This window comes from Phocoena sinus, chromosome 1, assembly GCF_008692025.1.
Source record: "Phocoena sinus isolate mPhoSin1 chromosome 1, mPhoSin1.pri, whole genome shotgun sequence".
In the NCBI taxonomy this organism is placed as follows: Eukaryota; Metazoa; Chordata; class Mammalia; order Artiodactyla; family Phocoenidae; genus Phocoena; species Phocoena sinus.
This window is the reverse complement of record NC_045763.1, coordinates 183,752,371-183,778,508: the sequence shown is the minus strand read 5'-3', so window position 1 is coordinate 183,778,508 and position 26,138 is coordinate 183,752,371. Positions and strand designations below refer to the sequence as shown.

The following is a 26,138-nucleotide window of genomic DNA, read 5'->3' as shown; positions in this document are numbered from 1 at the left end:
CTAGAGAGGCATTTGTCCACATTTCATATAGGGCTGAGGAAATGTCAGTTGTCCATTACAGGGAATGGGTTAACTTCCTTGCCTCCTTTTCTGTGAACGTCCACAGCCAACCCATCAGCAGACCCTGCAGGCATCACCTTTGGAAGGTGCCCAGACCACCCGCTGCGCCCTACATTTCCCTCTGTCTCCCTTATCCTAGACCCCTCGTTATCGCAGCAGCCCCCAACTGTCTCCGCCTCTTCTCTCCCACCGCCCAGCCCCTGGTCTTCACCCAGTGCCGGATCGCGCCCCTCCGCCCACCGCCTCCGGGGGCTTCCCCTCCTGCCTCCCCCTGGCGGACCCTGCGTCCTCGCCCAGCCCTGCACCCTGCACCCTCTCGGGCTTTCTCCCCTCTGGCTTCCGAGCTCCCTTGTGCGCCACCCCTCCACACAGGCCTGCGATGCTCCCGCCTCAGGGCAGGACACCCTTCCCGCCCTGGAAACCGGTCCAGACGGCTTGTTCCTTCTGTCCAAGGCGGCAGAGCCCTTCCCAGCCCGTCTCTCCTGCCCCCTGCTGCCCCTTTCCATCTCCTGATGCGGTTTGATTTCATCTCGGTAAGTGTCACCATCGCCCGATATGTACAGGTTTATGACCCTGGCTACTTTTGTCTCTTCCCACTATAGTTCAAACTCCATCAGTAGAATGTGTGTCCTGTTGTCCCCTGTGTCACCCTAGTGCCCAGAAGAGCCTGGCACAGAGCAATTGCTTCACTGGTATCGGGTGACTGGAGGGCTGAATGCAGTATGAAGGGCAGGCTCTGAGGGCGTCACTGGTAAGGATTATGGGGGCCACGGCTCAAGTCCACTGTTGTTAATAAGATGTCACCTACAGCGGACTGAACCCCAGACTTGCTAGTGAGCTGCCGTACTGTCGGATTAGAGATTTCTTTCCTCATCCGTGTTGGTGTAATTCTCGGAACGCCACAGTTAGCAGCCACGGAGGAGACAGAGCAGGAAATTCTTAAATAATCACTACTGTTTATTCTCTATTAGGGTTACATCCTCTTTATTTATTCCCCTTCCCTCCCAATTTCCCTTCCATTAAAAGAATTATTGATTGATTGATTTTTTGCGGTACGCGGGCCTCTCACTGTTGTGGCCTCTCCCGTTGCGGAGCACAGCCTCCGGACGCGCAGGCTCAGCGGCCATGGCTCACGGGCCCAGCCGCTCCGCGGCATGTGGGATCTTCCCGGACCGGGGCATGAACCCGCGTCCCCTGCATCGTCAGGCAGACTCTCAACCACTGCGCCACCAGGGAAGCCCTAAAAAAATTATTTATTGATTTACTTATTTATTTAACTGAAGTCTAGTTGATGGTACACATATACACATTCCTTTTTTATATTCTTTTCCATTATGGTTTATCCCAGGGCATTGGATACGGTTCCCTGTGCTGTCCAGCAGGACCTTGCGGCTTATCCATCCCGTATGTAATAGTTCGCATCTGCTAACCCCAAACTCCCAGTCTGTTCCTCCTCCCCAGTTTTCCTGCTTAGAGTTTAGGGTCTGTGCCACTTGGAACTGATGAGATATTTATTTCCAATGGAAGTTTTTTTCAGTGACTCCCAGCAAGTCCCAAACCATTAGCCCAAACCAAGGGTCAGCAAACGTCTTCTATAAAGGGCCAGAGAGTAAATGTTTCAGGTTTTTGCAGGCAACGCGTGGTCTTTGCTGCAGCCATTCTGTGCGTATAGTGTAGCAGAGGCAGACAATACCGAAATTCGTGTGCTTGTGTTGCACAAAAGTTTACAAAAGCAGGTCTGTGGGATTTGGCTCATGGGCCATAGTGAGCTGACCCCTGGCCTAAATCAAAGTCAAATTTTTTTTTTTTTTTTGCGGTATGCGGGCCTCTCACTGTTGCGGCCCCTCCCGCTGCGGAGCACAGGCTCCGGACATGCAGGCTCAGCGGCCATGGCTCACGGGCCCAGCCGCTCCGCGGCGTGTGGGATCCTCCTCAAGAGATCCTCCTTCTCAGGATCAATCACATGAAATGAACTGATCTTAGATTTGAAGAAATAAGGTCTTTCTCACTTGGATTTTCAGATCAAAGAGTGGCCAAGCAAAACATTCATCTAAGTAAGAACTCTGTTGTCTATGATGCAATGACTGCAAGGACTGATGAAGCTCATAGCATCTGTATCTTGGGTGCTAAAGGTACGGATTGCTTTAACTTTCAAACAATAGGAACATTCATGGTGAGTCAACTGACAATGAAAAGTCAAGTAGGTTTTCATGTTTGGACCATGATGGCTTTAAGAATTATTTTCTAAGTCATATCTCCTCTATCCTAGATAATCAAGAATTTATTGACATAAGGCTTCCCTGGTGGCGCAGTGGTTAAGAATCTGCCTGCCAATGCAGGGGACACGGGTTCAAGCCCTGGTTCGGGAAGATCCCACATGCCGTGGAGCAACTAAGCCCATGAGCCACAACTACTGAGCCTGCGCGTCTGGAGCCTGTGCTCTGCAACAAGAGAGGCCGCGACAGTGAGAGGCCCGCGCACCGCGATGAAGAGTGGCCCCCGCTCACCGCAACTAGAGAAAGCCCTCGCACAGAAACGAAGACACAATGCAGCAAAAATAAATAAATAAATAAATATTTTTAAAAAAGAAAAAACTTCAAAAAAAAATAAAAAGAATCTATTGACATAGAAATTATCAGTGAAAGTACAATTTTAGATTATTAGGTTCTCTTTGAAAGCAGTTATAAGAAAGGTGAAGAGGAAGATTTTCATACAAATCAGGATCTTTCAAGGTGAAAGATCTGTTAACACTGCTTTTCAAATTATTTGTTTTCAAATATATGTTAAATTCCCAGAAAAGCCATTAAATATTTGATTCAATCCAAGAAGCATTTATTAAGCACCTATTATGAGTAGGTGTGTGGAGTTATAAGCAGCTCAGGCTGGGAACAGGAATGGGTCCCTGGCGGAGGGTCTGACCACTCACAGCTTCCTGGTGGAAGACACAGGGCGCGTTCAGTAGACTTTCATTCCGTTTTAATTCTTTAGCCCCGTGTGATGGCACAGTACCCAACTGGGACATGCGTTTTTTGGGCTGGGAGGTTTGTATTTTGCAGGCAGTTCGTCAGAAAGGAAGTAGGGAGGGAGGAAGGGAAGGACAGGTCGTCGCCTTTGGGCATCTGGGCCTGGACCGGGACCACTGCTGTCTTGAGCTCCTGACCACAGATGGGTAAACAGCCTATTCACATTCCTCTGATCAAGAAAAGTACGGGACCGAAATTGCCCACACAAGATGTAGACCAAGATCCAGCGAGCTGGGGACAAGGTCTTAGCCTGTGTGGGGAGCACAGTTACCCGATTTAAAGGTAGTTGATGACACAGCGGGAAGGTGCGGCGGGCAGGGAGATGAGCCCCTTCCCTGCTACCCTTCCTCCCTCTTCCCTCCATCTCTGGGAGCCTGACGCTTTCTCTGGGGTGTCCCCAGATACACAAGTCGCAGGTGTGCAGCCCCATGTTTGCAAAGCCACTGCCATCGACACTTCTAACCAGGGGCTGAAGGGAGCCGGGACCCCCTTGCAGGCACCGAGGGGGTGACAGGAGCTACTTTCCATTCCTGCCCTCCTGAGAGACAGAAGGGAGGTCCCAGGCTTTTATTCGGCTTGGAGGGCTCGGAAGCAAACACAGATGATTAGCAACAAGTGTTTTACCAATGGATTACAAAATAAGCAGGCTTTGGGTCTCCCTATTCCCCCTAATGATCATGAATTGTGTTCACAATATAAAAACACTCGTAGCCCCGAGGTCCCCCGCAGTCCCCTCCTGTCCCCAAACCTGCTAGGTGGCTCTGTTGCACATCAGATTGTATTTGGGAAAGTTTCCCGCAGAGCTTGAAAAACAGGAACTTGGCACCTCTGTGGGTCGTAAATCAGAGCTGGATGGAAAACCCCTGCTTCGGACTCCCAGTGCCATGGAAGCTCTTACTGCCCTGCATGAAAATAAACGCAGGAAGTTCTGAGGGTGCTTCAGTGGAGCTAAAATAATTACACATGGGTAAGATCATTTGATGTCATTCCTTATTTGGCCAGTTTTTCACAGAATGAGGTCACACAGTGACAGTTTTAATATCAGGAGAACAATGACACTTCTCATTGTTACCTGGCTGACCACAGATTACAGGCTTTTTCTTTTGCAGAGGGGCGGCCACATCCCGTCTGCCCCCCACCCCCCTCCTTTCATCCCTCTACGTTCTGAACTCGTCCTTCTGTCCTTCTGGGCTCTCATGTCTGTGACTCTCCCTCGGCACCCGGTTCCTACTTCTTGTTCCTCAGTACTCACCCGAGGGTCAGCCCTTCATGCCTTTGTGGACGGCACCCACATCTAAATATTGCACCTTCCACCAGCTTCTCTTTGGCCAGTAACATTCTAGGCACCAATGTAGCGGAAGAAGGTGGCTGCATTTTAGGGTTGAAAACAACCCAGCTCCTCGTTTGAGTTCCTCTACATTAAAACAAAACAAAGCAAAAGTGAACAAAGAGAAAATGAGCTTTTTCTCAAAAGCAGAAACCACGGAGGCGCGCTGTTACTTTTTGTTATGCCACGGTGGTTTTTACAGATGTGAGGTTATCACATGACCGGGTTGTGTTTTCTTGCCTTTTCTTGAGATGTATATAGATCTCAACTGAAGCTGGGCAAAAGGGAGGGTTCGTCCCAAACAGGCAGGCAGCATGGGGATGGAACAAGAAAAACAGATGCGGAGCTTAGCATCCACCTCTTCCTGTGTTGCTTTGCAGTCTCTGTACTGACCCGAGTGAAACACACGGCTCCGTGGGGAGATGGAGCTGGGTTAGCATCCCGGCCTTGCCACCCAGCAGCTGGGCAACCTTAGGAAACCGCAGTGATTCAGCCGCAGTTTCCTCATCTGTGATGCGACAGTGAAAAATAATGCCCACCTCCGAGGCTTGTTGTGAGAATCAAAGGAGGTGATCTGATTAAATGACGGCTCAGAATGGTGCAGGGCACAGTTATGGTTCTCCGTCCTCGTCCTTTTCTCATCAATGACACTGGGAGTGGGTGCGCGGGTGGGTGTAGGAGATGGGAGGCCTCCCCTGGGTACTTGCACACCTTCTTCTCCTTTAAGGGAGGTAGGAGGCTGGGTGAGCACCGGCTGGGCATCGCCCCGGGAACTTGGCCGCGATCCAGGCCACACAATAATTGTAGGAACATTTGACACTGGAATAACACAAGGCCACACGGCAGGGACAGAGGGGAAGTAAAAAGTGCTACGGCCACACCAGGGGCAGTGCGACACGTGTTTCCACGCTTATTTATAGAAGCCGCTGCACCTCAGTGGCAGAGAGCTTTTGACAGTCCTAATTTATTTCTGGGGAAAATCCTTGGGACAAGATCTTTTTCTTTTCTTTTTTTTAAGTAGTGAGTACTTTAGTAAGTGGGCCGATGGCAAAGGTAGGTGAGCCGAAATGACAGGCACAAAATGTCTTTTTTTCGTAAACATTATTGCCTTGGATTCGTAGATAGGATGTTATGAATAGTGAATGCAGATACGATGTTTCTTGAAAGACTTTGTGATAAAATAAATAGGGAAACTACTAGTCGGACTAAAGTCTGAGAAAATTAGGGGAGCTCTTAAAGGTACAACACGGTCAGGACCAACATTTGGGTGGTGATGATGGTGACGCTTCCTGTCGAGAAGGTGTACAAATAAAGGTTTACAGCCCCCGATTCTTGTGTATGTAAGGCTCAAAGAATTTGTATGCTGTGGATGTCGCCGAGGTCCTGGGCAATCGACACCTGTTTTAGATGTCAGTGGTTATAACCGATCACTCCCACGCTCGTTGGGACAAAGAATGTTTTTGTGTTTTGGGTGCCACTATTTAAAAAACTGTCTGTCACCGTTGCTCCTTTTGAGTCCTGAAGAAAAGGCTCAGTAATGAACACAGGTCCTGCAGGACGCCAGGTCTGTGCTTGCAGGGGGTTCAAAGCACGGGGTTTAGAATCAAACAGAATCATGTGAACCCTGCCCTACTACTTACTGACTATAAGACCCGGGCAAGTTACTTAACTTCTGTAAATGTCAGTTTCCTTGTCGTAAGATGGGGTTGGCTCGAGGATTCAATAATATCATTTTTGTATATTACGGGAAATGCTGAGCTTTTGAAACAAAGAGACTCCAAAATACAGTGGCCTAAATAAGAGCAGTTAATTTCTCTCTCACCTGAGTCCACACCTTGGGTCCAGGCAGGGAAGGAGGTAAGAGCCAAAGTCCAAGGAAAGTGGCTAGTCTCTGACGCTGGAAAAGGGTGAGAAGTGGGATGATCGTTTCCGCCCACGTTCCACCACCATTGGCGCATCTTTGGCACATGATCACACCAGCTGCAAAGAAAGCTGGGAAATGTAGTCTTTCACTGGGGAGCCATGTGTCCAGGAAACCAGGAAGGATGGATTTTGGGGAGACAACTAACAAGTCTGTCACAGTATGTAGCTCACGATGCCTAGCACATAATAAATGCTTAGAGAGAGATGCTGTTATTTTCTTGAATCATTTCTAATATGTGTTCTTTGGATGCATTTCCTCAATGAGATCATTTCCTGGAACGTAGTAGATGCTCAGTATTTTTCAGGTGAGAAATACTGGGTTAGTAAGCAAACCGTTTTTCTTTCAGTTAAGACGTTGCTGTGGATGGCGTGGGTTTCTCCAGTGCAACCTCTTTCCTTTCCTTTTTTCTTTTTCTTTTTTATAAATTTATTTATTTATTTTTGGCTGTGTTGGGTCTTCATTGCTGCGCGCGGGCTCTCTCTAGTTGTAGCGAGTGGGGGCTACTCTTCGTTGCAGTGCATGGGCTTCTCATTGCGGTTGCTTCCCTTGTTGCAGAGCAGGGGCCCTAGGCACGCGGGCTTCAGTAGTTGTGGCACGTGGGCTCAGCAGTTGTGGCGCATGGGCTTTGTTGCTCTGCGGCATGTGGGATCTTCCCGGACCAGGGCTCTAACCCATGTCCCCTGCATTGGCAGGCGGATTCTTAACCACTGCGCCACCAGGGAAGCCCCCAGTGCAACCTGCTCTCTGTTGCTCTCTGTTGTCAGCTGGCAGGGCGTGCTCTTAAAGAAGGGCTGGGAAAGCAACCTTCCTGGGTCACCTCATCTGACCTCAGGGCATTGTGGCCCACAGAGGAGGTGTATGTGGGGAACCAGCACCTCCACCACCACAAGTTACCTCTACTCTATGGCAGATGCTGGAGAAGCAGTTTTGAATGAATGAATGGAATTTTTCAAAAAGTCACCCTTGGAAGGACGCCTCCTGTCTCCCCTTGGCTTTGTCTCAGAGACGTGGTCCTGGGGACAGTCTCAGCCCAGTGTCCCAGGGAGGCTGGGCTGGGGTCCACAAGACCTCTTGGGGCACCCAGGGTCCGCCCCATTCTGGCCTCAGCTCAGGAGGGGAGCGTGAAGGGCCCAGCGATCACCAGTCTACTGGCTTCTTGACCGTTTAGTGTGAAACTCACATCAGGGATACTCAGCGATTAGTCTAATTACACCCCTTCTGCCTCTTCCCCTCTTTCCTAGCAACAATTAAATATGCGACGTTTCACAGACTGGTTCTAAGCTTTTCTACAAACAAAACCACCATCGCAGCCTGATCTCAGTCACCGAATTATTAATTCCTCACTTAACATAAAACAAATGCCTATGTGAAACAGTTAAAGTACTGCAGGAATATTTATTTTGAGTGACTAAACCATACACTTCCTGTTCAGCCTTAAGGAAAATTGGTCTTTATTATTCCAGGGAAATGTCAAGATCACTGAGTGTCGTAGCATTTTGACCTGTGTTATGGAGAACAAACTCTCCACATGGTTCTCATAAAAATATACATCAGAGATGGCTTCAAACCGAACGTCAAACTTAGTTAAAGGTACAAACCTCTTCAAAGTTTTTGTGAATATCGAATATAACAATCAAATGCACATCAGCAAGAAGCTTTTTTTTTTTTGCTTCCCCCCCTCAGGGGCTGCTTCATGATGATGGATCCAACAACTTTGTGCGAGTTAGAAATTCCAAGTTATGTGAGTGAGGTATCTGCTCTTCAGAAACTCCTCTGCTGGGTGTCGGGATGGGCTTCAGAAAAACTCCCCCTCCACCAATTTTTTAACAAATGTATATAACCACTTATAAAAACATTAAAAAAATTATGTTCTATGTCTTCCTTGACCTGTGTGATGATTACCTGGGTGTATACATATGTAAAAGCTTATCAAACTGTACATGTTTCTATATGTGAAGTTAGTTTCCAACTAAGTATGAACATATACATATTTTTTCATATGCCATTTTTTCATAAGTATGAATACATACATATTTTTTCATATGTCAGCAAGAATTTTTTTTTTTTAAGTTCTTCCTAGTAAGAGGTTGACAAGGGAGACGTGTTTTGTGGGCCACTATTTAGTTAATTAAAAATCTTAACTCCGCAATCTACTAGACTCTAGGTATGGCGTTTTGGATCTGATTCCTCGGTATCCTTTGTTGGGACCATAAGAAGAATCAGTGTCTGCCTGGCAAAGGCATGACACCTACTGCTGGTCTTGGCAGGGGGAGGGAGGGGAAAGCAGGGTGTGTAAGGGGGAGGGATGGACCACCATATATCATAAGCCTTAAGTGTTTTGTGGCCCTTGCACTATTTTGTAATAGAGATACTTGTTAAATTCCAAAATGGATTGTGGAGGTATTTTCTTGCTTCAAACAGCTCCAAAGGCTCAATGGTATTGAAGGGGGCTAGGGACTTTCCCGGCGGTCCAGTGGTTAAGACTCCACGCTTCCAATGCAGGGGGCACGGGTTTGATCCCTGGTCGGGGAATTAAGATCTCACATAACGTGTGGCCATAAATAAATAAATAGCTAAATAAATAAATAGAGAAGGCTAATGTCTAGAACAAAAAGATGTTAAATTTTAGGGTTAAACTCCAAAAAAATTTAAAGGCTTTTATCATATCACTGATAACACTGATATCAAATATCAATAACTTAGTACCCGATGCCTGATTTTCTTTTCCTTTTGAAGCAAACCCCTCGTTTAGCGACAGCATATCGTCACGTTTAAGGCCGTGGGTCTAACGCCGCATTTCCCACTGACTAGTGTATCACTTTGAACAAGAAGCTGTAAGACCTGGGTGATACCTCGTGGAGCTGATCTGAGGATCAAGTGAGTTAACCAAACACCCGGCCACGTGACTAGGGCACCGTGAGCTCTACAAAGATACTGTAAGAGATTTCTGCCAACAGTTGTTAACAGTTAATGATACAGATGGCTTTGTTTCACGTATGGAGAGGTGACGCACAGACTGAGTCCAATGCTTCAAGTATCCAACTAAAGACAGTGGACCACCTGAGAAAGCATCTAGAGAAGGAAAAGTATCTCTTCGTGTGGAATTCTTTGGACTCCATTCCTAGTCGAGGATCTCAGTTACGTAGAAGCTTTAGAACCCGACAGAATGAGGACACCATAAAAACTAAAAACGATCGGGCTGGGCATATCAACATTTATTGAAATACTGAAAAAAAAATTCCATTTTGTTGAGAAATTCCTGGCAAGAACCAACAGGACAATTTGATTTCACTGATACAGTAAGTAATGTCAACAAGGAACCAACTTCACACACTAAACATCTGCATGGGTTCAGATCCAGGGGAGCAGCAGAAGATCCGTAAGACAAATATTCAGACGTGACAGACTTGCTGTTTATAAACATAGACTAACGATAATAAACCAGGCCAAGCCCCAAACCTTCGTATTTGAGTCTGCTTTTACTAATAGATCCCGTAGTTGATAAAGCAGTTGCTAAGTCGATGTCTGGTTGTAAGCCACTTAACGATGGACACTAGAGAAAATCCGCTCGCGTGCTTTGCATGGGCCACGGACGCCAAGCGGCTGGCATTCTTGTTTATCAGCTTCTGCCTTTAATGGCACCAGCGGCGTGGCTGTAATCTCCGTGTTGCCCCTCTTTCTAGCTGTTCTCATGGTGTAATTTACTAGGTCAACAGCATACCAATATGTGACATTTTTTGGGTGTTAATAGTCAGTGGGGAATACTGTCTATTTCAAATAAAACCTGGACTTTTGGCATCAATGTATCTGTTTTTTACAATTTTTTTGCAATGTTAAGGACCCTCCGAATAACTATCCCCCAAATCTCGAAATTGCTTCCACCCACGTTCCACACCCATTGATGGAACCATTTCGTTAACTGTTGACACTCTTCCCCTCTGACCTGGTTTTTAACTGGGGAGAGCAAAGATGCCGCTGTTTCATTTACTGCTTTGGATAGGGACTCTGTTTTTTCCGTTGTCCTCTGAGCCACGGAGATGACACGGGTGACCAAGCTTTGCACGAGGGGCCGTGGACGCCCGGCTTAGCTGACGGCTACCCTTCGCGTGGACGCGTATTAGAGGTGATTAATAAAAATAATAAAATAATCCTCTTTGTACACACAGAAGTAATAACTAATATCTTTGGTATACAACTTACAACGCTTGGAAAGAAAAACCAGGTAAGACTCCACCCTTGTTAAATTTACTTGAAAACAGAGGAGGTTACAAGTCACATAATTTACAATAGATATTAAATAAACTACAGTAAGAATTATGAAGATTTACAGACATTTAATCAAGCGAATGATTTTAATTCATTAAGACCCCTCTCTGTCTCTGAACTATGTTCCGCTAACTTGACATGCTACAATAAACACATATATTTGGTTTCTTCAGTCTTGGCTCTCTTAGACAAAGGCGAAACCAAGGAACAATAAATTAGCATTATAATTGTCTACAGCTGAAACTATGATATACAATATAAATAAACTATTCAAAAGCCAGAAACATTTATGAAAAAATTAAGGGACTAGGAGATAACTTTCATTTTTTTTTTACAGTTTCTACAAGTGATTTTGCCGCCGATAATCTCAAAAAAAAATTAAAGTCTAAATGAGATTCCCGTTTTTGATTTTAGTGTCTCACGACATATAATAACTAAGTACTGTTAAAAATAATTACCAATCAGAAAAATAACATTAAGGTAATTACTGCTTTAGCTCTTCTGTCGTATCACACGTTCCCCCCTCCCCCTAGAGGACCTAAAGAATGTAAACACTCTAATTTTATTTGACTTTAAAGTATTAATACTTTATTTTAAACAAATGTTGATCCACATCTGCACAGCTACCTTTGAGAATTGTGAAGTAAGGCAAGACTTCTGTATCTGTGGCATCGCCTGTTAATAATACTGACAGCATCGTTTGGAGAGTTTGTTTCGCAATTCTCTGTCCTCCAATTTGTTCAACAGCAGACTTTTAGACTTAGAAAGGTCAGTATCACTCTCTTCCCTTCCCTTTTGGGGAAGATTTGAATCGCTTTACTATCTTTCCAGGCCATACGTAAAGATCACCGTTTCCTCTCTGCGTTTAGGGGATGATCAATTGCAACGAGTCAATTTATCTGCACATCCCTTCATTTTGCGTGGCTTAACATGCTTCAGTTTTGTTTTGAACTATTTAGAACTGTGACTACTTGACATCCCAGCAAAATACACTTCATGTTGTATTTTTTAATGAGCTACAAACCTTGATGGTTAAAAAGGCTGATGTAGTCTAACAAGCCTTTCTGCTGGAAATTTTTATGAAATCCTACAATGCTAGAGCTAAAGCTTTCGAAGTTTGTACTCGTTGCCCTTAATATTAATTAATGCCTTATATAAGATCAGAAGAGGGATACTGCCTGCTTTTTTTTTTTTTAAACATGAACACATGACAAAACAAACCAGAACATAGCCAAAATGGCAAGCTAACGTATTCATAGACTGTCCTTAATAGCTGTTTGCAGGTCTAGGACACAGACATTGAAGATTAGGCTTTTCATGATTTGGTGGAGCTACTAGTGGGTGTGGCTGAGCGCTAGTCCTTAGTACAGATTCCTTGATCACGGGACAGAAGGTGCTGCGTCCTGGAAAGGAAGAGGGAAGGGGCTATGATCGGTGCAGCTGACGAACTCTTGAGAATGGTTTCAGTTCAGCCTTACCGCGGAGGAATTCTGGAAGCTCAAATCCCCCGCTGAAAAAGCCTAATGGATAACACAGATCGGTTCCTAGATTTCTTCACAGCGGAGATCAGTTTCACTATACAAGAACTGTTCTGTCCATTTTCATCCTGATGTGGTGTTGGGAGCCACCTGTGAGTTCAATTCACTCCATTCCAACGTCTTTTATGCGGAATTCTTTGGGGATGTGACGCCTTTGATTCCCAGTCTGCAATACAAATACCCTGGATCCATCATTTATTGGCTATGAAGTATTTGATTATTATGCTTTATTAAATTCAATATCTTTTAAACCAAGTGTTTCATTCGCGTTGCTTGGAGCCATTCAGAGTATTTTATTTTATTTTTTTCCCTTTCTTCCTGTTCTTCTTTCCCCCACCAATCTCTTTGGGTTTTGGAAGCCGCGCTCCTAGGGGCTGTAACTAAGCCCGTTTTGCATGCAACATTTCAATCAGCAGGTTGTTGTAGGGGACATCCCCGTTCAGGTGCTTGTAGTAGAGGTATTCCTCGGCCTGCACGCTGATGGCCCGGATTTCAGGTAGTCGGAGTAGCAGCTGCCCGAATTTCTCTGTTTGCTGCGGGTAGTTGCACATTGTATAGTCCAGCAGGGCAGCGTTAACTTGCTCCTGGACACCTTCGACCAGCTGGAAGTTCTCCAGGTTTTTGACATCTGGATTTAAAAAAAACAAAAAACAAAAACCCCACAATAATCCGATGATGTTTTAATTCCTGTTTACCCCAGCAGTGTGTTCAGTTAAAGGAGGTATTTTCCTCCCGACATAAAGCAGACTTGCTACAATGCTCGATATTCAGTCAGCCCCACTCACCAAGCTTCCCGGGAAAAACGATCACAAAAGAGCTTTAGAAGAATGTCTTGTTGAAATTCTGCCTACACCTCCAAATCAACTAGACACCAACGGATTCTGAGCAAGGTCAATTCTTTTCATATCTCACAAAAGGAAAGGTTTAAGGATTCCTAAAGCAGAGAGATCATAATATATTGCCAGCAAATGAGTCCCTCTAGGAAGACCTATCTTAACCCCGTATATGACACAATTCATAGAATTCTGTATTAATTTTTCTGACCCAAGGTGAAATCTGTGTCCAGGGTATGATGTAGTTAATTCTAATAAAAAGTGACAGGGTTCTTGTTTCTGTTTGACATTTTCTAAATGATTCTGAAAGCCTTTGACTTGTCTAGCCTATGCTAATGAACCATCTGTACACTCCAGTGACTGCCAGAGGAACAGTCGCTGCTGGGAACGCTCTAAAATATATGTCTCAGTGACTAATGATCTTTATCAAATGAAAGGCTTGTCCTTTAGGCAGAATTCAAGCCAGGACGGCCGGCACCCTTTAACCTCAATGCGGTTTCTAAAGTCTGATACTTCACTTTTCTCTTCCTTCTGGACATGAGTCGCTCACACAGAGGAGACGGATGCAGGCAATGCACCCAGCCTAACTCCTGGAGATGCTCTGCCTTATAGGTCCTCATAAATGCTGAATAGGGGGAAAGAGAGTCAAAAGACAGACCGACACACACACACACAGACAATGAGCAAGGGAAAACGGTGGTGGTGGAATTTCTCTTGTGGAGTTTATTTATGTTAACTACAACTTTTACACAATGTGTATATAGAAGCCTCTGGAAGAAACGCATGGATATGTGTGTGTGTTTACAGACATCCATGCTAAGAAGGTAAACAGATGCATCCACCCCTCCCCCCGCTTTATTTTCTAATTGGAGAAAAATAAATAAGAACGATTCTATAGAAAACCACATAATACTATGACTAAAAGGTTAAATGTGCTAAACTCAGTTAAGAGTTACCAAAATAACTCTTATCCAATATTTTCGGCTCCATGTGTCGTTAACCTTAGCCTGTATGTATGTGCGGGTCCATTTTGGTATCTCTAAATGCTGTTACAATAGGCTGCCTTACATTTGCCGTTGGAATGTGTCCAGGATGATTTCAGTGTTTACATTTTGAGCCGTAACTTTGCATGAAACATGCTTCCCCCTTTCCGTCCCCAAACCTCTGGCCCAAATTAAAAACAGTGGGGAATTAGTACCGACATAGTGTGAGCATTCGGGATCACATCTATGTCAAAGTACGATGGGAGAATCAGAAGTGTTTGATTATTTATTAATGAGATGTACAGACAGACAAATGCTACGCTACGAGCTCACGCCTTCCTGTGGCATTGAAACTGGCATTTAAATTGTTACCCACTGGACGGTGTACCCAGGTGGCACCTGACAGTTAGTAAAGCAGTTTCCATCTATCTCATCTAAAATGTCTTAAAAGTTATTTTAAGTTATTTCAAATACTTAGAAATATTAGTTACATTTGGTTCAAAATTACAAAATGTAAACAACTGGAAGTACCTTGACTACGCTATACCCGGCCAGATGACAGAAAAATGCCATGCTCTTATACTTTCAGAGGCTCACCCTCTGCTTACAGACATCAGTCCTTCCTAAAGCTTCACAGCAGAGAACGGGTAATGCAAAAACAGTTCATCTGAATTCTGACCAACTTCTTAGCCTTGTTTCCCTTTACCCTCCACTCAACCTAAAGAAAACATTTAAACTTAAACATGAAACGTAAGGAAAAATTTAGTTTTCTCTTTTATTTACCATTAAGAAGTTGAAAAAAAAAAAACAAAACCAAACAAGCTACTTCCAGTGTTACAGTGATTTTAACACAGTCATAGGAAAACAATCTAAACGGAGCGCACTATTTTATGCTACAATGAAAGATATTCTCACAGCAAGAAAAGCTAGCAATAGTCACAGAAGTTTATAGGGGAGGAATCTGCACGGAATGAAATGCAAGATAAACGAATAATAGTCTTTTCAGAAAGTTGTTTTTGAAACCTTCTTTTTTTGATAAATGTATTTTTTGAGAATGAGGTTCAACCTTCTGTGATAAATTATGGGATTCTGTTAAGAAAAAAAAAAAAAAACAGACAACTGCTAACAAACATAAAACAAAGGATGGATCATAAGTTCTGGCTTATTCACTTACTATTAGTACATATAATCATTAAAATCTTCAGATCAGCATTTGCTGGATAATTTCTGTGAATACTGGTCCAAACTGCCACCTTTCTCCCCAAAGTTTAAAAATACACGCAATTTTCCTTCTGAAAGAAAATACTGTGTTTTAATGTGTTTACCGTTAAACACCAAAAAAGTTATGCTGCTAGCTGCCCCAAAGGCACTTACTAACTGAATGTCTATTTTGTTTTTCCATGTCTGTAAAGGCAATTTGTAATTTAGTGGCAATGATTCTGATATGTAAGCTACAGGTCAAAAAAAAGAAAGAGGGATTTCCCTGGTGGTGCAGAGTGGTTAAGACTCCGCCCTTCCACTGTAGGGGGCGTGGGTTCAATCCCTGGTGGGGGGCTAAGATCCCACAAGCCACGCGGCACGGGCCCCCCAAAAAAGGAAGGAAAGAAAGAAAAAGATTTTGATTGAATTACTCTCATTCACCGACCAAGAAGTTCCTGGATCATTGCTCTGGCTTATCTCTTTCAGCTCCTGTCTCTCTCACTGCATCTTGCCCTCCTTTATTAATCGTCCCTTTCCCTACGTACACTGCCAGCATCTTCCGGTGACGTTGTATATTACATGTTTTAGTCAAGGCTTCCCAGGGATTTCTCCAATTAATGTTTGCTTTATATCAGTGGTGTATTTGCCCAAGGTTTGATTGGTTATAAAATGACCTATTACATTAGCTGTTACGTATCTTATAGCCGTTACGTATCTTATAAGTCTATCTCCTTTCTTTTTCTAATTTGAGAGCAGCTTTCGAAAACTGATTTATACAATAGACCTCTCCCTGAAATATTTTAAATATGTAATAGTGTGTTCTGTTCAAAGAATCCTGTGGTGAATTCTTTTGTGAGCCCCTGGGTTCCCGAGTGTCTTTCATTTTCGGTCTGACAGGCAGACCTTGGTTTTTCCACTATGGGGAATGTAAATTGGTGTGGCCACTGTGGAAAACAGTATGGAGATTTCTCAAAAAACGAAAACTGGAACTATATTGCATGACCCAGAAATTCCACGCCTGGGTATATATCTGAAAAAAAATGAAAACAATAATTCGAAAAGATACATACACCTCAATGTTCAGAGCAGCATTATTTACAATGGCCCAAATATGGAAGCAACCTAAGCACCCAGCAATAGACGAACGGATAAAGAAAACGTGGTACACATACACAATGGAATATTACTCAGCCATAAAAAAGAATAAAATCCTGCTATTTGCAACAACGTGGATGGACGTGAAGGGTATTATGCTAAATGAAACATGTCCAGCAGAGAAAGACAAATACTGTAATGATATCACTTATATGTGGAATCTACAAACTACAACAAACTAGTGAACGTTAATATAACAAAAAAGAAACAGACTCACAGATACAGAGAACAAACTAGTGGTTTACTAGTGGGGAGAGGGAAGGGGGAGGGGCAGGATCGGGGCTGGGAATTAAGAGGTACAAACTCCTACATACAAAATAAATAAGCTACAAGGATACAACGTACAACACAAGGAATATAGCCAATATCTTATAATAACTATAAATGGAATATAACCTTTAAAAATTGTGAATTAAAAAAAAAAAAAAAGCCAATGGAGAAGTGCCAAAACACAGATGCCACCACCTCTCGGAAGACTTGGAATTTTCTCTTTCACGTAGCTCACTTGTAGGTACTTTTTAGGAAGAGTCCAGAAATTTAAACGTGCTCCCACAATGCTCATAGAATTCCTTTTGATGCTACTCAATGCCCTTTCCTGAAAAACTAAACATGAAATACATTTAAAACCTTCACCATTTCATCTGGGGTACTCCCCTACCAACCAAGCCCTCCTCTAATGAATGGGTGCTGGCGTGTTTGGGAGTCTTAGCTCACCCCTTACCAGGAGTCCATAACACAGGAAATTCGTGAATGAACTATTCCCCCCCAGTTCTTCTGTGGTGCTTCATCCCAAAGTCTCCCACGTTCGGGCACACTACGTTTTTCTTTGACGTTTATGTAAACTTCATCTTAATACAATTTAGAAACGCAAGTTAATGAACCCTATCATTACAGATTCTGAGTTGGAAACAGTATGTAAACAGACAGAGGCATCCAACCCTTTCTCCAGCGCCTTTAAATTTTGATGACTGGCAAAATCATTTTGAGCTTCTCCTCTAAGTATCAATGTCTTATCATCTATTCTACTTTATTCACTCAGGGACTAATTACCAACTTTTTATGTGAGGCAGCATTACGATAAGCTCACAGTGGGGTACTCAGATTTTCTTTCCATGCTTAGTGGAAAGTAAACCCTTAGGTCTTCTTGAATATATTACAGCTGGCTTTTCGGTCATTACGTGGCATTCAGGCTCTTTCTGACGATGAAGATACTGATTTCTATCTCCCTGGTACCTGCCATGTGGCATAGGCTGTAAATCCTCCCGGTCAGCACACGCTTTTCAGAGACTGGTCCTTTGCCGAGCGAGGAGGCTGGGGGTCCGGGAGACTCAAATGGCCCAAGAATATAATTATCTTTGGTCACTTTCCACACGTGGGGAAAAAAAATCTCATCCTGTCCTTTCAAAGATACAAAAGTGGGGAAAAGAGGCACCATTCTGCACCCGGAGGACACTTCTTTCCCCTGTGGCTTTTGGAGGGGTGACATCTGTAAACTGGCTCACAATTTGTCCTCAGAAGATCCTTTCCTTTGATAAGCCAGCAAAGGAGAAAGGAAATGAATTTTCTATAAGGAATTCATTTTAAAATTATTTTTAAAGGGCTATATTTAAATAATTTGTATAAATAATTTTTCTTTTTTTTTTTCTTTCTTTTTTTTTTTTTTGCGGTACGCGGGCCTCTCACTGTTGTGGCCTCTCCCGTTGCGGAGCACAGGCTCCGGACGTGCAGGCTCAGCGGCCATGGCTCACGGGCCCAGCCGCTCCGCGGCATGTGGGATCTTCCTGGACCGGGACACGAACCCGTGTCCCCTGCATCGGCACGCGGACTCTCAACCACTGCGCCACCAGGGAAGCCCTGTATAAATAATTTTGTAGGAACTTCCGGATAGCAACATGCTGGCTCTTTCCTTTACATAAATGTGTGTGTGTGTATATGTGTGCACACGTGTATGATTATTAGCCAAGAGCTGTTTTTAGCGACCAGAACATACAATTCAACGTCTTCATATATAAATTACTAACAAGAAAATGCAACTCTTTGACAGGAACTGTGTGTAAAAATGTGGACGTACAGCATGCGTATTATTTCTGTATGTAGAAAGAAGCCCTTCCAACTGGTTGGTGCTTCATAAGTTACAAAACATGCTACTATGCTTCACTTATTCTTTCATACCTTATGTATACACAATCTATGAATTCACTCATTCATTCATTCAAAGAGCCCTGTGCCAGGTGCTGAAGATAGAGGAATAAAAGACACAATCTCTGTGTCCAGTGCTTCAGAGGCAAGAAGTGGATGCCCTTGACACACACAGGATGGGCACCTAACCCAGGGCCTGGGGGCAAGAAGGGTTCTTGGGGGAAGTGACACCTGAGAGGTTTTGAGAAACAGGTGAGCTGAGCAACACGGGGAGGAAAAGGTGGCAGGAGACGGCGACCCCCACACAAAGCCTCTGAGACAGGAAACGGGGTCCTTGGAGCCCCGCAAAGCGGCTTACCTTCCATGGAGGAGAGCAGGGTGTAAAGTAAGGATGGACCCTAAGGTTTAGGACTGTGAAGGGCGCTGCACACCAGACAGAGTCTGCATTTTGTTCTGGAAGCCGTGCAGAAGCATTGCAAGATCTTAAGAAGGAAGGACGCGGTCAGCTCTCTGAGTCAGAAAGAGCAGGTGTGTGGAGAGGCTGTCGCAGGAATACAGGTGACAAGCGCGGTGGCCATGGGGGTGGGGATGGACTTGAAAGGCATCAAGATGGGCGACTCAACAGAGCTTGCTGGCCCCGGATTAATCGCGAGCAAAGGTCCCGGATGACACCAGGCAGGCAGGCAGGTGGTGGCCATCCCTCCAGCAGGAGTTGGAGCAGATTGGAGGGGCAGCCATGGTGAGTTTAAGGAGCATGTGGGACATTCCCTAGGGATGTAGGGGAGACGGCTGGAGATACAGGTCTAGACGCAGCAGAGAGGCAGGCCTGGTGTCCAGATCTGGGAGCCGTCAGCGGACAGGTGATGGATGAAACCCCCGGAGTCGGTGGGATCGTGTGGACAGAGAAGGGGTCAGTGGTGGGATTCTGGACACAGCCAACTTGCCAAGGATTCTTTCTTGAGAAGGCATTACAGGTGTTATGAGATTTAGACTCAGAGAGATTAAACAGCTTTTCCACGATCTCTAAGTTAAGGACACACCCAGAGAATGGGGGAGCGGCTGACATTTAGCAAGTGCTTGTCAACGTGCACAGGATTTTTTTTTACATATCTCATTTAATACTGTTAAGAATCTTACAGGGAAGGTATGATCCTCATTTTCCAGGGAAGGAAACAGGCTGAGAGGGGTTCAGTGAGTCACACATGTCCTGAGCTAGAATTGGTGTCTCCCTCGAAACCCCTGGGCTCTGCCCCACGAGATCACAGAGGTGGGACCTGAGCCCCAAAGGGCTCGGGACATCCCAGTCCCAGAGCTTTCCCCCCACGTCACAGCCCACAGGTTCCTGCCACCTGCGGGGGTTGGAGAAAGGGGTGTGCTGGTTGGTCCAATAGTTCAGTTTCTAAAGGGTCTCATAATCCCTGAATGAAATTTTCAGAGAATTTGAATGAAATAACATACTCCTGACACTTATATTGACGTATTACACACCGTAATCGTCTTAATGCCACAGATCATGGTTAAAAATAGTCACAGCTGACACTGAGTAGAGTCCAGCATCATAGGCGCCCTCCAGGGGGCCTTTTCTGGGCACGCCCGAGCCCAGCCCCTGCCACCGGGGCTGTGGAGGTGCCGGGACTACGAAGTAACTTTCTCCATTCTAACCTGCTTTATATTTGGAAAAGAGGGTTTCATCAATTTAAAAAGTCTGAAAGCCACTTGATTTTTGACAGGAATGGTGGTCTAATCTAGTTTCAAGCAAGTCACTCAGTCCCCTCTGAGCCAGTTTTTCCATCTGCAAAACGGGGAAATAATTCTTAGGATCGCTGAAGAGTAAAATGATACCTTAAATATGAATAAACTTTAAGAAGTGTATAAGCATTGTATACTCACGGGGCCTTATGTTTCTTATAGTTTTACTGATAAAATCTGGAGATTTTGTTTGCTTCCAATACGCACCTGGAAGGTAACCTTTCTACACAGCAATGTGATCGTTTTCCTGCCATGAAGTTGCATGGACAAAACAGAATCTCTGATGTTGCAGTTTTCCAAAATTAATGGAAGGTAGAGGGATTACTTGCAAGTTTATCCTATCCTCAATCACAATGAGTATTCAGGAAAACATGGCCAAGGCTTAAGTTTCATTTAAAGATATTCCACCATGTTTTCTTAATTTTGAAGCCCAATTTCCCCAAACACATATGACACTGGACAAAAGGCTACTAAGGCAGTGCCTCACATGGTTGCCGAAAAGTACAGGCTCAGGAAATACCATTGCATAAAGAATGTCACCCGCAGTGGGCCTGCCCTTTTGTCAGTTTTGCGTTCATAATATGTCACCCCCAAGGGGCAGTGGTTGTCCTCCCAAAGGAGAAGAACATTCCTCACTAATCAAATGTCGTGATTTCTAGTCCTGATTCTGTCTCCAACTGTGAGATTGCGAGCATGTCACTCTTTGGGGCCTCAAGTTTCCTGGCCTGTGAAGGGCAAGGGCTGGACTTGATGATCTCTTCTCACCCAGCTCTGAGTCTACAACTGCGTGATTATGAGCCCAGATTTTGGAAGGAAGGTGCTGGATTGGTGTCGCCAACAAACAAGTAGGGACAAGCATCGCTCCGCACCCACCCCATCACCTGCGTTTTCACTCAACGGTCCGGATAGGACTTCAATTCTCCAAGATGGTTTTTGGCCCGAATTACAAATTATTTCAAACTCTGTTTAGTATGGAGCCATGATCTGACACACCGTGCCACAGGAAAATGGTACCTGAATTCATTTAAGTCCTAGCAGCGCCCCCCTTTACAAGGAAGGGTGTAGCTTTTGCATGGACTTGAGGACAAAGCTTGCAGAAGCTGCAAAGCTGCCTCTGGGTGCTGACACGGGTCAGGCACCCTTTCCGGAAGTCTACAGATTAGATTGGATACAAACGGCGTCACTTAAATGCGTCGAACAAAACACTGTTCTGTGAGTTTACAGACATGTCCTTCTCAGGATAAGTCGGACATCCTTGCCCCAGTCTAACGCTGAGACCACATCTCTGCCGGGCTCCTCTCTGGACACAGCGGTCCTCTTGTTCGTTTCGGCCTTAGGACCTCACACTTGCTGTTCCTGCATTCGGGATGGTTCTTCCCGATCGTGTGGGGCTGTCTCCCACACGTCACCCGAAACTCTGCTCACACATCAGCCCCTTGGAGAAGCCTCTGTGGAGAACCATTTCTAAAACAGCGCTGCCCCACTATCAGATCACTCTGGCTCCCGACTCTGCCTTAAAAATATACGCCACGTGTGAAAGACCTATGCGTGCCCCGTGTTTGTCCATAGACACACAGTTCACGGTAGCCAAAAGGTGGAAGCCACCCAAGTGCCCATTACTGGGTAAAGAGATAAACAAAATGTGGTCTCTACATACAATGGAATAGTGAGCAGCCTTGAGAAGGAGGGACGTTCTGATACAACGTGGACAACACGGATGACGTCGTGGATGAACCTTGAGGACGTTATGCCAGGTGAAATATGCCAGTCACAAAAAGACACATCCTGTATGATTTCACTTATCTAAGGTACCCAGAGCAGTCAAATTCATGGAGACGGAAGCAGAAGGGCGCCTGCCAGGGCCTGGGGGGAGCAGGAAATGGGGGTAGTTTAATGGGTACAGAGTTTCAGTTTTGCAAAATGGAAAGAGTTTGGGAGATTGTTTGGACAACAACGTCAATGGACTTAATACCTCTGAACTGTACCCTTAAAAGCGGCGAAGGCGAGAAATTTTATGTTCTGTAGAGAACAGACTGGTGGTTGCCAAGGGGGAGGGGGTTGGGGGAGGGATGGAGTGGGAGGTTGGGGTCGGCAAATTGTAAGCTATTATATACAGGACGGATAAACAACAAGGTCCTACCGTACAGCACAGGGAACTACAGTCAGTGTCCTGGGATAAACCATAATGGACAAGAGTATGAAAAAGAATGTGTATATACGTATAACTGTGTCGCTTTGCTGTACAGCAGAAACTAACACATCGTAGATCGACTATACTTCAATTAAAAAAAAAAGAAATTTTATGTTCAATTAAACATTGAATAATGTACTGTACGTGTAGGTTATTAAACATAATGTAACAGACACCTAGAATCCACTGCTCTGCAGAACCAGATGGCCACCGACACCCTCCAGGTTACCTGTGTCTTCCTTCCGTGGACCGATTCCTGATGCCATAGAGTGACCGCTATCCATTTTGTGTTTCCTCTTCCCTCACATCCCTAAACTGTACGTTCTTACTGATGCTTGACTGACTTTACAGTATACGGTTATTTGTCTAATTGTTATACTTGTCTGTCGTCCTCGCAAGGAGGAAAGCTGTGGGACTTCTCTGGTGGTCCAGTGGGAAAGAATCCACCTTGCAATGCAGGGGATGCAGGTTCGATCCCTGGTCAGGGAACTAAGATCCCACGTGCTGCGGGGTAACTAAGCCCACATGCCACAACTACTGAGCACACGAGCCACAACTACTGAGCTCGTGTGTCTCAACTAGAGCCCGCATGCCACAACTACGGAGCCCGCTTGCCCTGGAGCCTGCCCGCCACAACTAGAGAAGAGAAAACCCACACGCCGCAACTAGAGAGGAGCCCGTGCGCGGCAGCGAAGAGCCCTCGTGCCCCAACACAGATCCCGCGTGCCGCAACTAAAATCCGACGCAGCCAAATAAATAAATAAAAACGAAGAAGGAAAGCTGTGAAGGTCGGGACTTGGTCTAATTTGCAGCTGAGCCCCAGCATCTAGGCCAGTGCACAGCACAGAGAAAACCCTCACTAAATATGTGAGGGATGAATGAAAGAATACACTTCTTGGTTAAATACTGCTTGGCCCTAAAGCAAAATCTTTCTTTCCTTTTTCTTCTTCTTTTTTCTGGGGGCCTTTGACGTGCCGTTATGCTTCCCTATCAAATTCACGGCAGACTTTGTTTCCTGCAGAACTGTTTCATAATCGTAAACAAAAAGCACCAACTCCACCGTGTGTTGTGCTTTCTAGGGACACTGTCTCAGCGGGGATTCTGGCTGTGTGCTTTGCCTGCAGCGCCAAGGCAGCCGGCGTTTCTTGCCTCCTTTGCACCTTCTGCGTGTAGAATGTTTATTTCCTCTGCTGCCACTCAAGGCCCCAGGCCCAAGGCTGCAGGGTATGGCTTTATTCAGTTCTGTAGATCCAACCACTTCCTGGACACCCTGCCTGAATGGCTAGCGGGCATCACAAACCTGAGTGTGTAACACCACACGCTCCATTCCCTGGTTTCTGGGAGCCTGTCCCAGCTCCTAATTTTCCTGCACCGATTTTCAGACCAATGTCCCCCAGCCTTGGCACAGACATTCCGGCTTCCGGGAAGCCTCCCCCAAGCCCATCTCCGTTTGCCCATCACAGGGGGCGCTGGATGTCACCTGGTTACCTGTCAACTGTGAAGACAGGGATCTCGACCTTGGTAACGGTCACCCCTCCCCAGGCCTAGCACGGTGCCTGGACCAAGTCGAACCCCCTTCACGCTTGTTAAACGAGAGAATACATTTTCACATTAATTTACACACATCCATCTTCGCCTTGTTTGTGTCTGGAAGGCCTTCCTGAACCTACAGTCCCTGTTTCCTACCTCTCCTCCTAGACGGCATCCTCGTGGAGGCCCAGATGCCCAATATAGATCCTAGGAAACTTGCTACTTTGAATTAAGGTCCCACGAATATGAACCATATGCATCCTAAGGATGGACTGAACACCTCGCATGAGCCCAAGTCCCAGCTACTAGACCCTTAGGCAGTTTCAGAGTTCCTCACTTGGTTACACTCATAACCAATTTCAGCTATAACAGTAGACCACATCTCCTATCATTCCTCTCTAAACAATGAGGAATTTTTGACTCAAAATAATTTCACAATTTGATACAAAATTGAAGAAACTGAGTTCAATGTGTAGGAGAAGGAAGACCACCTGGTTTGTTTGATGTTGTGAAGTGGGAGGTTAATCTGAAGATGTTGAGAAAAGTCTATCTGGGGGCTGTGTGCTACATCAGGGACCAACCGCTGACGTACGACATTCATTATTTTCCTTCTCTATATACATTTGCAATTTGTTTTGCAGAATTCCGAGGGATACAGATGGGGAAGGAAGGCTATACTACAGGGGTTTTAAGATCAAGAATTGAAACAGATTGTAAGTTTTATCAACCTCTACATGTCACTTGATACTGAAAGCCACATAAAAATGCACGGAGAATGAAAGGGGAAAAAAAAAAAAAAAGGTCTCTGGCTGGGAATCGATGGAGTATTTTGAACCAGGAAACAGAATTTAAAGGGGCACAGGATCAGACAATTTCCCGGTCTCCCCCTAAATTTCAAATAAAGCTGTCTGTCAAACAGACTTAATACGAAGGGCAAACACATACAACGTTTTGATAAAATAGGTAGCATTTCGAGTTGCAGCTGCCCTGGCCGGCCGGCCTTGGGAGCCTGGGTCCTTATCTTGTTATAAAGACCATCTGTCCCCTCAGAATAGGAAATGTCCACATGCATAAAAAGCTGTCCTTCTTCAGAGAAAAGCTCCACACCCCACTCTCGTAGTCACGTCCTGAAACAGTTTTTGAATCATACGTTTGCATTTTTGATTTCCACTCAGGAAAAGTCTGCAGTCTTGGCCAAGCTATCTTATTCTCTTCGAATAAGGTACGGGCTTCAGTTTGTTCATAGGCAAGTCAGGCCTATGAATAAACCAACGTTATCATATGAAAGAGAATTAAACAGGCAGATGCAAGTGGGGATATATTAAGCCAAACTTAAGCTCCAGTTGTTGAATTTAGCCTGGCCTCCATGTCTGGTTTGCCTCAGGATATATTCAGCTTTCCAGCTAATCGAATGAGGAAAACTGCCTCAGGTATGATAAAATTTACAAGAGAGGCTGTCCAACCGTTCTTGTTAAAAATATTAGCTTAAAGGCATTCTTATCGTCTTTGGGATGAAGACCGTATTTGCATTCAACTATTTGATTTCAAACTTTTACGAACTTGGATCCCATGTTAGCTGAGCCAGTTAAAATATTATTTTGTGGCAGAATGAGTGACAAACAGCCCAACTCAGTCCGACGTACTCAGCTTTGGTTAGTGTTGTACGACTTTCCTACGGACTCTGGGAGAGATTATTTCTAAGAGAAAAAAGAAAGGGTAACATTTGAGAATACAAATGTACATCTACTAAACAAGGTACTGTATTCGCAATACACAGTTGACTTCAAACATTTTTCCACGACAGAGCCATAGTCCGGAAGACAGAAGATGTAATCTTCTAGCTATTTCTACCCATACAATCAACACTCCTGCATAATTCAGCATTTGAAAGAAATCCTTTTTTTTTTTTTTTTCCCCTGCTGTACGCGGGCCTCTCGCTGTTGTGGTCTCTCCCGTTGCGGACGCGCAGGCTCAGCGGCCACGGCTCACAGGCCCAGCCGCTCCACGGCATGTGGGATCTTCCCGGACCGGGGCACGAACCCGCGTCCCCTGCATCGGCAGGCGGACTCTCAACCACTGCGCCACCAGGGAAGCCCAGAAATCCTTTTCTTTAAAGGGCTCTTGTTAGTCCACAGGCACCAGCGCAATTGCATTGCCAGGGGCGGCTTGTTCTACACACAAGGCTGGTTCCAGCCTGTTTTCTCTGTCTTCTAGGCCTGG

The 26,138-nt window shown here is 45.0% G+C and overlaps 1 protein-coding gene across 1 annotated transcript in view; it reads right to left on the bottom strand.

The window, feature by feature from the left end:
• Positions 1 to 11,953: 11,953 nt before the first annotated feature.
• NR5A2 (nuclear receptor subfamily 5 group A member 2) overlaps positions 11,954 to 26,138 on the bottom strand; it is a 127,089-nt gene continuing 112,904 nt past the window's right edge. Inside the window, 1 exon segment of the mRNA XM_032639270.1 lies at positions 11,954 to 12,766. Within this exon segment, the coding sequence (XP_032495161.1) occupies positions 12,519 to 12,766 (248 nt within the window). The 3' untranslated portion in view covers positions 11,954 to 12,518.